General features: G+C 37.9%; 1 protein-coding gene across 1 annotated transcript in view; it reads left to right on the forward strand.

Annotated features, from left to right (window-relative positions):
• Window positions 1–4,579: 4,579 nt before the first annotated feature.
• Window positions 4,580–12,080, forward strand: part of LOC107653854 (gamma-aminobutyric acid type B receptor subunit 2-like) — a 205,344-nt gene continuing 197,843 nt past the window's right edge. Inside the window, exon 1 of the mRNA XM_016440709.1 lies at window positions 4,580–5,372. Coding sequence (XP_016296195.1) covers window positions 5,061–5,372 — 312 coding nt within the window. The 5' untranslated portion in view covers window positions 4,580–5,060. The remainder of the gene's footprint in view (window positions 5,373–12,080) is intronic.

Genomic DNA, 12,080 nt, shown 5'->3' on the forward strand with positions numbered 1-12,080 from the left:
AAAAAAAGAGGCCAAAATGGTACCTTTTGGGGTACAACAGCTCGTTACTGGAGCAGTACCCTTAAAAAAACACCTTTGTACCTTTTTTTTTACCCCTAATAGGTACATATTAGTACCTTATAGTAATTTGTACACATAAGGTACTAATATTTACCTATTAGGGGTAAAAGGCAAAAATATGTTTTTTTAAGGGTACTGCTAAGGGTACCTTTTTTAAGGGTACCTTTTTGGCCTCTTTTTTCTGTATATAGCCTATTGACCCACTACAAATTCTGAAACCACAGATAACCCTATTATTTAAATGGCCATCACATAAAAAGGTCTAAATCCTTGGTCTGGGGCCGTAAAAAACAATTAAAGGTTGTCTCTTGAACTGCACCTTCACTTCCCTTTTTACTTTTCTTAATTTATCTCTGTCTATAATATCTCTGTCTCTCCCTTTTTTATTGTACCTGTCACTTCTTGACCAGCAGGTCTACTGTTATGAACAGAACTGTGTCCACCTTGTTGCAAAACGACCACCTCATTGCAATTTGTTATCACAGAATGTTATTTATCTTAAAATGACTTAAATACCCGATATTTAACAAACCTATATTTCATACAAATATATCAAATAAATTTTCTAAAGTGCCTAAAAGTCAAAATCAGTACAATATCTTTTTTGAAAAATCCTAATACTGAACACACTATTGCATTATTTGGCTGTGATATTTTTGTGTTACTGTCAGCTCAAGCGCCCTCCTTTCCTATACAATAAATCCATGAGAATATCTGTCTGCTAAATGTATTATTGTAACTTTCCAATTGATAATGATGTCCTTTAGAACAGTATACTGAATTATGTTAAAAATAGGGTGCCCCTGATAGCCTAACAGGTGCTAGCAGTTTAATACTCAACTAGGTAAATAAAGACAAAACTCTTTAGCGTATTTACAGATGAAACTGACCTGCACCTGAAGCCCTGAACAGGCATTTTTGCTACATTTCGCTGCTTTTTCTGGTCGCTTCCTCTCCTTCATCGAGGCCCGCGCATCGACTCTGTTTGAAACCGTCGTTTGAAGCACGGAACAGACGTGAGCCGATTTGTGTAGCAGCGCTGCCAGTCAAGACTAACCGATTTATGATTTATTATTGATTTATTATCGTATGACAAAATCGGAAATTATCACTTTGGCACATTGATAAGACAAAAATATAAAATATTAATAAAAATAATAACTGGAAAAAAAAAAAGACAACAGGGCAGCGGCCCAAATCACCCGCCAGGCCACCGGGAATTCGCCCGTGCTCCCGATGCCCAGTCCGGGCCTGGCTCCGCATGGAGTATGCGTTTTACACAGCCTGCTGTAAACGGGGTGAGAATCAATCACACAGAATCTAGTTGGTATGCATGGGATTCACAAAACTGGGACTTCTGACTCACAAAACAGAAGAAATTCTTCAACAGCCCTGAAACCTTCCCAACTAGGCCTACATATGCGTGCCAGAAACAAATAAGAACAATTGCACCTTTTTGCCCATGGAAATACATCACAGCGCATGGCTCCTTTTTCAATAGAGCACTCTAAGGGTCAAGAAGCTTTTTATACTGTGATTAGACTTGTGCTGGTATTTTTCAAGGTCAAAATCATTCATATTCTGCTCTCTAATAAAGTGTTCCTAAAAGTGTGTTATTTTTTCTTCTGAATTTTGGGCACAAGTCTGCTCTGGAAGTGCAAAAGCGATAGTCTCAGAACTCAAAAAGGTTTGAAAGCTGAGACCAGAAAAGTTAATCACTGCAATTTCATTTTCAATTTTGGTGAGAGACTTGAGGTACCTTCCCCAGAGACAGAAGCTGTTTTACCGGTGGAATCACAGAGAAAAGGTATGAGGCCTTCAGAATGACTTCAGCAGCTCATAGAGTATTCACCAGAGCACGACCACTGAAATTTGAGCCTGTGTTCAGCTGCACTGACTTTGCCAGTTCTCCTCTTAGAAAGCAACATTTCTGTTTTTCACCCAGAATGACAATGCTCAGGTGACACTTGTGTCTCAAAAAGAACTACAGTGCATAAAGTGGCATACTGTTGTTATGATTTTATACACAAACTTCAAGAAGTCAGTGTTAACAGGAATATAAACCGTTCATAGGTTTGGGGTTGTAAAGATTTTAAAAAAATGTTTTTGACAGAAGCCTCTTCTGCCACTGCTGATTTTTTTTAACTAAAAATACAGTAAAAGAGTAATATTGTAAGATATTATTACAATAGCTGTTTGTATTTGAATATATTGTAAAATATAATTTATTCCTGTGATGGCAAAGCCGAATTGTCAGCAGTCCTTACTCCAGTCTTCAGTGTCTTTAGAAATCATTCTAATATGTTGATTTGCTGCTCAAGAAACATTTATTATTTTTATCAATACTGTAAACAGCTGTGCTGTTTTATATTTTGTGGAAAAAATAAAAAATAGTAAATATATCTAATATAAAATATTTTGTAGGATTATGCAATGTGTGGAAAGTTCAGAAGAACAGAATTTATTTGAAATAGAAATCTTTTGTAACATTTACCATCACTTTTGATTAATTTAATGCATCGTTGCTGAATAAAAGTATTAATAAAAAAACACTGACCCAAACTTTTGAATACTGTAAATACTCCCTCTGTAAATAATAATATAATTTCTATAACAAATCTTACATTTTCATGATTCTGTTGAAGTGCCATACAGTAAATCACATTTTAATGAATGTTTGTTGAACTGGTTATCACTTACATTTGATAACATTTTATGACACCATTTCCTTAATAAATGGCTAAATCTTGGCATGGCTACTTCATAAGGCTTCATTTTTCATTCACGCTGTTTTGAATATATGACATTCAGAAATCAGGATGCATCCAGCAGGAATGCATTGGCAGTGCTGCACTGAAGAATGTCCTCGGGCTGTCCCATTAATCTCTATTAAGTGGAGACATGTCAGACAGGACTGTGAGTGTGTGTGGCATGTCGGCAGATAGATGTGTGTTCACCTGCATCAAGTGATGCCCACTTTCTGTTCTGAGCGTCCTTGTATTTTAATCCACCACATTTGCGCCTGATTCTTATATTCTCTAGAAGAAAGGAGGGAGGTGTCTTGCATAAAGCAAACAGATGGGATAACAACTTGACCTATTTCTTCATCTGGAAATCACACAACAGAAAGCAATACACAGATAGTGGTGAAAGACGTCAGCAAGGCTATGCATCTCCATATAGTGATCGAACCAGTAGCATAAGAGCCCTCAGTTTACCAATACGCTGATAGTGCACTCCTCTGCGGGGCTGTTTTTATGATTTACCATATTAGGGCTGTATGGTACTCTAATTTATAGTGCTCTTATCATTGGTATCATACTTTGTTAATGTTGTCAGGCCCCTACCATGATGCAGTGAATCTATCTGTCTATCCATCCATCCATCCATCAAATAATCAACTATTTTTTTTGCAGTTCACTTAAGTAGTCCTGCTGGTGTGACAAGTGAAATTTTAGAAGTATTAATATTCCTTGTAGTCCCTCACTTTATATTTATTCATGAAAAACTGCATGTATAATAATTAACAAAAATTAGAAAATTATGTTTAAATTAGTATTATGTACAGCATGTCATACTGCAGGGCACATCTGAATATGTGAACCTCTTTAATAAAAAAAATAAAATAAAATAAAAACATGTACAGAACACCAATGAATGGGCAAGTTCTCATTGAATATAGAACAAAAACAGTTATTTAAATGCAAGTAGTACTACTATATTGCTTTTATGTTTCCTGCTTGGTCATTTGTATGTGTATGCATGTGTGTGTAAAACATATTTATGTATGTGTAAAACATATTTAGATATTGTTGAAAATGATAATATTAATAATATATGTTAATACAAGCACCTTAGACACAAACGTTGTCTAGTCTTCAGTCAGAGGTGACTTCCGGTGAGAAGCATATCATTACTGCTAAACTGTTGTGATATTTGTTGCCTGTTATTATTTTCATAGCAAAACTGATCTAGTTAAACTCTAAATGTCTGAACGGCGCGGTTTTTGCTTAATTAGAAATGATGCGTAATAACTTGAGGAAAAAAAGAAAACTTTATTCACATACAGGGCTATTATAGCTAAGTGGCAGTGTTTATTTTGCTGAAATGTTGTATGTACATGGCAAAAAAAACAAACAAAAAAAAACAATGTGCAAGACGATTTGCCCTTAATTGTAGAATGTCAAGTCTTTACTCACGATTTAATCGTTCAACAAAACAAACTAGCTTTTATGACACTCGACGCCACTCTGGTTATGTTTACGTTCTGATTACATATTTTACAACGCACTCTATTGGGCTCAGGTGGGCAATTTACCTCACATATTACCTCAGAGGAGACAGTGTGTAGGTTATTGAGCGCGTTACGAGTGAACAGCTCCCTTGTCGGTCGGTTGTTTTTTGAGAGAACATCGCTCGCAGTGAAGAATGTTTTCTGCCCGTGTCGCGCGCGCACACATGCGCAGCGCGGCCAGCGCGCGAAAGAAGTGAAGCGCATCCGCCGAAGCTGCAGCATCGGAGTCACACGGATATCCTCACTCGGATTGCTTTTACATACCAGGGCTCGCCCTCCACCGCCTCACCTATGCGCTTTTCACATGGGGATGCAACTCCTCACCTGCTCGGAATATATTCGGCTGTTACATTTACATTCGCAATAGCGGTTGGCTCAAATCAGAGAGCGCGCACCTCTGCGTAACGCACAGGAGGTGGATTGTGATTTGCGCATTTGGTGATGTATTGGAGGTGAAAGGAAGGATTGGATCGGGCAGGATTTGATAAGGACCCGCAAAAGGGGAAGCAGCTTAGTTTATAACCCCTGCGACTGGACACCTTCTGGTTTTACGCATCATCTCTACTCTCGAGATCTAGTGCGCGAGAGCCTGTAGTAGCCTATTGCATGTCATGTCTTTTCTCTTTGACTGATCGCGGCATCCAAGAGGAACCTAAAGATTACGATGCCAGGACAGTGAGAAGCTGCATCTCAGTTGTTCGGTAGCATGGCTCCGTCCCGGAGGGACTGCAGATGTGACATGATCTTTCTGTCGGGATGCCTACTCCTGTCCGTCTTGGGATTTCAACCTGCATTGGGGAAGGTCTGCAACGATTACACAAGGCACGGCCTGGACAACAACTGGTACACGAGAGATGGTGAGAAGTTGCCCATCATGGTCCTGATGCCGATGAATGAATCAGCGCTGATGAGCAGCATCAGTCAAGGCATCGAGCCGGCCGTTCAGCTGGCCATCCAGCACATCCGCGAGTCCAGGCAGTACTCCTTCTCGCTCATCACCAAAATCTACGACACGGAGGTAAATGCGTGCGTTAACGTCTACGTGCATGTCGCGGGGGTAAACTGCAGGCAGTGTGCGTTCGGCGCGCGCTCATGTGGAAGACGCGATTTTTCTAGGGTTTGTGCGGTGTCGAGCGATTGTTTCCTGTCAGATGTTTGGAGGAGGCAAAACCAAGCAAGTTTGTGTTAGTGAAGTGTACACAGGTGTTGTCTTGATGAGCTGCGCACGTGCCAGTGGCTCGTGCCGTAAGTGCTGCATGTTTTCCTACATCCGTTACCTACAGAAAACCATTGTCTTGCTCATTTGCATGAACGGGACAGTATTAATCCTCATTTTATCAGCGGTTTGTGGCTGGTTCATTCAGCACGATGAGTTCTGTATCTATTAGATATTCAGCTGTAAGCTGGTACACAAGGATGTTAATTCATGTAAACTGGTATATGAAACAGAAGTAATAAATTCCTTGCTATTATATTAGGGGTCAGTTTTTAAACCCTGTTAAAAAAAACAGTTTACCAGCTTAAAATGGTTTACTGGTCTTAGCCGGTTTCAACTGGTCTTCCAGCCTGACCAACTGAAAAGTGCCCAAGAGCAAGTAGACTGGCCTGGAGAGACCAGCAGAGTAGGTTAGGCTGGGTCAAGATTTTGTATTTTTGTATTTTTTGTCCAGCAGGGTAGTGTGGATTTTCGTTACACCTGAAGATGGCAGTAATTAATTTACCTGTCTTTTTTTTCCTCTATATGACCGAAGGTCTTAGAGGATAAATACATATTTTGAGTGCTTCATACTAATTTTAGGTCTCAGTAATTCCAAATGGAATGAATTTGTTGAATTTGATGAAGTTAACCTTTTGTTTTTCGTTGTCATTGATATTGTCATATCAATGACCGTTCATAGTTCTGCAGCGCTGATAACATATTGAAATGATTAATTGACTTACGAAGGTACGACCTAATAAATAACACTTTAGGCAAAGGGTAGGCCTACAGGTAATTATTTTAATGAAGTGCATATGCATATTAAATTTCATGCTCTTATGGGTTGTTTTTTAAACAGTAACGACTGAGAAAATGTGAAAATTACTCCTTCGTGCACAAGGCACTTTTTGGCCTCTCACCATGTGTTATTTGTGGTAGTGTGATAGCCTGGGGAGATGAGGAGCTAATCAATCGGCATTTATCACCATACTTTCATATGTGTGACAACAGGGAAAATGAGAATGCGCGGGAAAATGGGTAGCTAGATGTTTGCGTAATTACTAAAGTGTAAATTACCAAGGCGTTAAAATATCTGTGTAAGCTATCTTGCTAGGTTTAAAACAGACTGTCACTACGTGTTCTGCACATGCTCTAAACTGAATCGTTTGAGATGAGCATGAAGATGCATGACCCCTGATGTCCGGTGGTGCCTCGGCAATCTATTGTGCATTGATTGTCATATTGATTTACCAGCGTTTTGTTAAACAAAACGGTTTCTTCTTACAAACATACATTGTTGCTGTCTTGTCTTTGATTTGGCCAGGATGCACTCATGCATCTGAAAGGCTTTTGAATAATATTCCTCTACACTCTCTGTCACAGTCATAATGAGCTGAATATGTCAATAGTTGGCACTTGGCAGCTAATCTTTACAGCAGGAAGATGAACAGATTTTAAATCAGACATCTGTAGATCTAACGTGTAAAGCAATAAGCAATGATGTAGGCCTCATACATAAAAAAAATCATGCTAACTTTTGTAAAATCAGGAGCTTAGTATAAAATTCTTCTTAATTGCAAATACAAATTATTGATGTTTCAGACTTTATATTTATGTAAGTGATATTTGTAATCATATATATATATATATATATATAAGTGAGATTATTAATTGTAAATAATCATGTATAAACATTAACTGCATTGTGTGTGCAATTGTAATATAATAATCCATTACATATTTTGACATCTGTTGTCGCTAAACCTAACGCCAACACAAAACTGTTGGTATGAAGAGAATCGAAGAAAAACATATGGCTGATTTACGAACATCTCAAATAATGATGACCTCTTCAGATGTCCTCATTAGTTTGTTTATGACATGTTTCATTGTATTTACAGCATTATCTTCAAACATTTGACCCTCACAAGTATCGCCAAACCTGTTTATACACACACTCGCACTGACAGGATACTTGCAAACAGCAAACAGTAATAGCTGTGCGTATGCATGCAAGGATTTAACAGGGCAGATGTAAGTAATCAGTCCCAAAGCAGAGGCTCTTTATCCCTTTATCCCCTCTCAACGCATCCCCCGGCAGACAGAACCCATCCTCTCGCCTGCGCCTGGGTGCTGCCAGCCGTGCCCACAGCGCTTAGCCTTTTACAGATCCACTTGAAAGATCTGGAGAGAAATTAAAGAGAGAAGCCCACGTAACATTTGCACTGCGAAGGACCCCCTCAGTATCTTCAGTGGACTGGAGATCATTAGCTGTGCTAAAGGTCACGGTTTGGTCTTAGATCATTCCGACAGCAGGGATGCCCATCGTTTTTGTAGGGGTCCACTTTCATCTGCGGTAAATGATATTGTTTGCCTTGAGTAGTTTTCATCCACTAAAATAGTGAGCGAAGCACAAATAGAAATGGAAAAAGCATTGATGTACTTTTATTATGCAATTATCTTGAAAAGGCCTCAATTCAGGGACTCTTATCTGTTGTAGTGCTTATTTACCTGCATACGGATATCTTTCAGGTCTGTAGACGCAGTTTCTCATTCATGGATGTGTTTTTTTTTCTTTGTGGTATATAATTGATGATGTGGTTTTAGTTCTTCACATTTTAAATTTGCTTCAGATTAAATCGCCATGTTCCATATTGCTCTGTTGGAGGAATGAGAGGGTCTGACTTGAAAAATTGCCTCTCATAGAGTTTCAGCAAAAGGTAAGAGAAAAAAGCCCCCAGACGAGTCATTTAGTGCTCATTTTAAAGCTTTGTGACTGTAGATCTGATGTTATGTGTCTTTTTGAAATACCCATGCTAAAAATACAGCCATCTACAAATGATTTTATCTTTTATCTTTCGAATAGGCAAGATTGAGAGGCTGTATTTTTCATATGTAGAAAGCTATTTCCCTTCATGAGGGGGGCTTGACTCTATTGAAGTGATACTCTTGACCTCTTTGAGCCCAGCTCATACTACCACCCTGATGTCATGCGTACAGATATCAATGGAGCTTACGGCTCAAGGAGGAGCAAATGCATCTTGTCAGATTTGCACACAGAGTGCAGGGACCCTTGCAGAGCTCTGAGCCCTTGCCATACATTTCAGTTATTCTCGAAAGACCAAAAGCCCCAAGCCTCAAGCATCTTGTCGTGTTGTCGCAATGAGTTACGATTATGGCAAAAAGCATTGCCATAATAGCTCACAATAAATTAAACTGTAATGTGTCTTAAGATGACAGCGTATGTGTGTGTTTGAACATCTATACCTCGATTTTCAAAACAACATTGGTCAAAGTAATTGATTGAAATTTGTTTAAATTATGTATTTATTAATAAAATGGATGTTTTAAGCTTCTATGATATTTTACCTCATGATACTGTAACAATATATGGCAAGAATCAATACTTTAACTGCATTTTCACATATTTCGATTTGATGGAAAAAATTACTATAGTAATAAAAAGTAAATGTATAGTAATTGCTTGTGATTTAGTAATATGTAACCCTGGACCACAAAAGTCATAAGGGTCAGTTTTTCGAAATTGAGATTTATACATAATCTGAAAGCTGATGTATAATATATATATATTATTATATGAATAAATAGGCTTTCCATTGATGTATGGTTTGTTAGGATAGGACAATATTTGGCCGAGATACAACTATTTGAAAATCTGGAATCTGAGGGTGCAAAAAAATCTAAATATTGAGAAAATTGCCTTTAAATTTGTCCAAATGAAGTTCTTAGCAATGCATATTACTAATCAAAAATTAAGTTTTGATATATTTACGGTAGGAGATTTACAAAATGTCTTCATGGAACATGATCTTTACTTAATATCCTAATGATTTTTGGCATAAAAGAAAAATCAATAATTTTGACCCATACAATGTAATTTTGGCTATTGCTACAAATATACCCCAGCGACTTAAGACTGGTTTTGTGGTCCAGGGTCACTCACGCACTCGCACTCACACACACACACGCACACGCACACACACGCACACAGACACACACATACACACACACACACACACACACACACACACATATATAATTAATAATATTATGCTTGCTATAAATATTATACTGTTCAATTATTATTGTTTTTATTTATATATATTTTTTCTTTTTTCTTTTCTTTTTCACACCTAACAGACTTCAATTGGATCCGGCTGTAATTTTACTCTGTCCGGGGACACATTACAACATTTATGAGTTCTGAAGTCCTGTCATCTTGAGCTCTGTGTCACCGTTCATGTGTAATGAGACTGTGGACATCAACTGGATAACTGCAACTGCTCTTCTGACTTTTCTGAAATATAGTGGGGAAAATGAGCACCAACAGGTGTAAAGTAATATCTCTATAGAGGCCTTCATTTATCATACAGTGAGGGAAAATAACAGAGACACTGGAGCCTGAATTCAGTATTTTGTCAAGCTTGTGTTGTGATTCAGTGGGTTCAAACTGCTTCCACCCTGTGCTTTTTTGTTCTGCATGCTGATAAACAGAGGCCTTGCCCTTCACAGAGGTCAGGTATCTAAATGAAGAGTCATGTGGGTTGACCTGCTGTATAATTTAATGTATTTTGGCTGATGTATTACTTTACTAAAGCATTGCTTTTTGTTATTTAACTAATAGTCAATGTTTGTTGTTGGATTGTGAAACAGGGCTCTAATTGCTGACCTTTTAGTGAGTCACACTCATAGCCAGCAGTTATTCTAGTCTTATTCTTTTCTGCCGCTCGTTGACCTAGACGGTCACATCTCAAGGACTCAGGCCATCAGGTCAGTATGGTGCTGAACAGGTTTTTAAGCACAATAACATGGTATTTGCTGTCAAAATAGGCAGGTTAGGCAGCCAGGTTCGTTTCAAGCCTGTTTAAACCACTCTTTTATTTAAAATGTAAAAAGAAATGTTACTATTAAGATGCATCAAGATGCTTGTGTAAGTGAACTTGTCCTTCAAAAAGTCAAAAAGTCAAGCCCCAGTCAAAAAGCCTCCTCGAAAGTGATCCAGTCAATTTTTCATGGATAAAATCAAGACCCAACCTACTTGTTTTCTCATTGAATATCTTGTTTCGCTCAGATGTATCATATTACGAAAGTAAATGGCTTGTGAATGCAATTTCATGTTGACTTCACAATTATTAGCCAACTTTCTTTAAAGGGGTCATATGATGCGATTTCAATTTTTCCTTTATCTTTGGAGTGTTATATAATGCAAATATCTCAAACAGTGTTCTTCTAAAACTCTGTTGTACGTTTAACTATAAACTGGGTTTCCAAGCATATTTTATAGTTTCACTAACTGTAGCATGTTGGCTGGTATTATGTATTATTGTAGAGCTGTATTCCTTGAATTATTGACAATGTTTTTGCTAAATGACATATTTTAGTGATGGAGATTACTTGAGTTGTGTTTGACAGATGCTTTATTTTTGGTTAGAAAAGTACAAAATGCACCAGTCCCTTATTTTAGTAATGGCACACATGGACACGCTCATCTGACACATTCCGCAGCTGTTTTTAGAGGTGGCATTTGTTTCTTTGATTATCCGGTACGCTAAATTTGCAAATGTTCCAAAAAGTGCTGGTTTGGCGCATCTGGTTGCACCATAAAAGCAAAACAAACGTCCAGCGATTGTTTCTGCTGTTGAGGGCAGTGAGGAAAGGGACTGATTAGATGCCAGAAGAGGAGAAATGTGGGTGGGGACGTTTCCAAGCTGATTTCTCTCACTGCCCTCCAAAACGCTGTGGGAAAAATGGACACAGCTTGAGTCTGGCTTCTGGTTGAAACCGAACTGATGAACGTCAGACCTCGACCCTCCCACACAGTTATTTTGAGTGTGGCTTGTCTAATAGCGTGTCTGAATGCATGAGATTCGTCTAAGGAAACCTGATATTTGTGCTTTCTACATTTTAGTCTTTATAGACTATAAACTGTATGCTTGTGACTGTGTATTTCTGAAATTCAGAGATAGATATAAGCACTGATATATGTGAATTTTCGTAATGAAATTGTATGCAAGTAAATGGACAGTATGACACACCTGTATATTAATTCCACAGTCAAGGTATGTTTTCTAACTAAAAAAACTGAAAGTTAAATGAAATTAGGGGATTTAGAGATTGTCTTTAGAGATTGGCTAAATGCCATGCGAATGCTGTCTTTCTCCAGGGGCGAGCGCTGAGTAATAAGCGTAAAGTTTGCCCTTGTCAGTCCTCTAATTACATTAAATCCTGTGTAATTCCTGTACAGCAAAGAAGGAGCCGCTGATGCACAGACAAAATGTGTGTGTGTGTGTGTGTGTGTGTCAGTACACTGAATTTTTTTAACAAGATCAGTCTAAGTTAAGTCTTAGAAATTTTCCTTAAAGATTTGTAAATTGTAAAAATAGGGCTTGTGTATGTATGTATGTATGTATTAATTTATTTAAAATATTAATAAAATTGTGTATATATATATATATATATATATATATATACAGTGGGTACGGAAAGTATTCAGACCCCCTTAAATTT

Source organism: Sinocyclocheilus anshuiensis, unplaced genomic scaffold, assembly GCF_001515605.1.
Source record: "Sinocyclocheilus anshuiensis isolate Anshui unplaced genomic scaffold, SAMN03320099.WGS_v1.1 scaffold223, whole genome shotgun sequence".
Lineage (NCBI taxonomy): Eukaryota > Metazoa > Chordata > Actinopteri > Cypriniformes > Cyprinidae > Sinocyclocheilus > Sinocyclocheilus anshuiensis.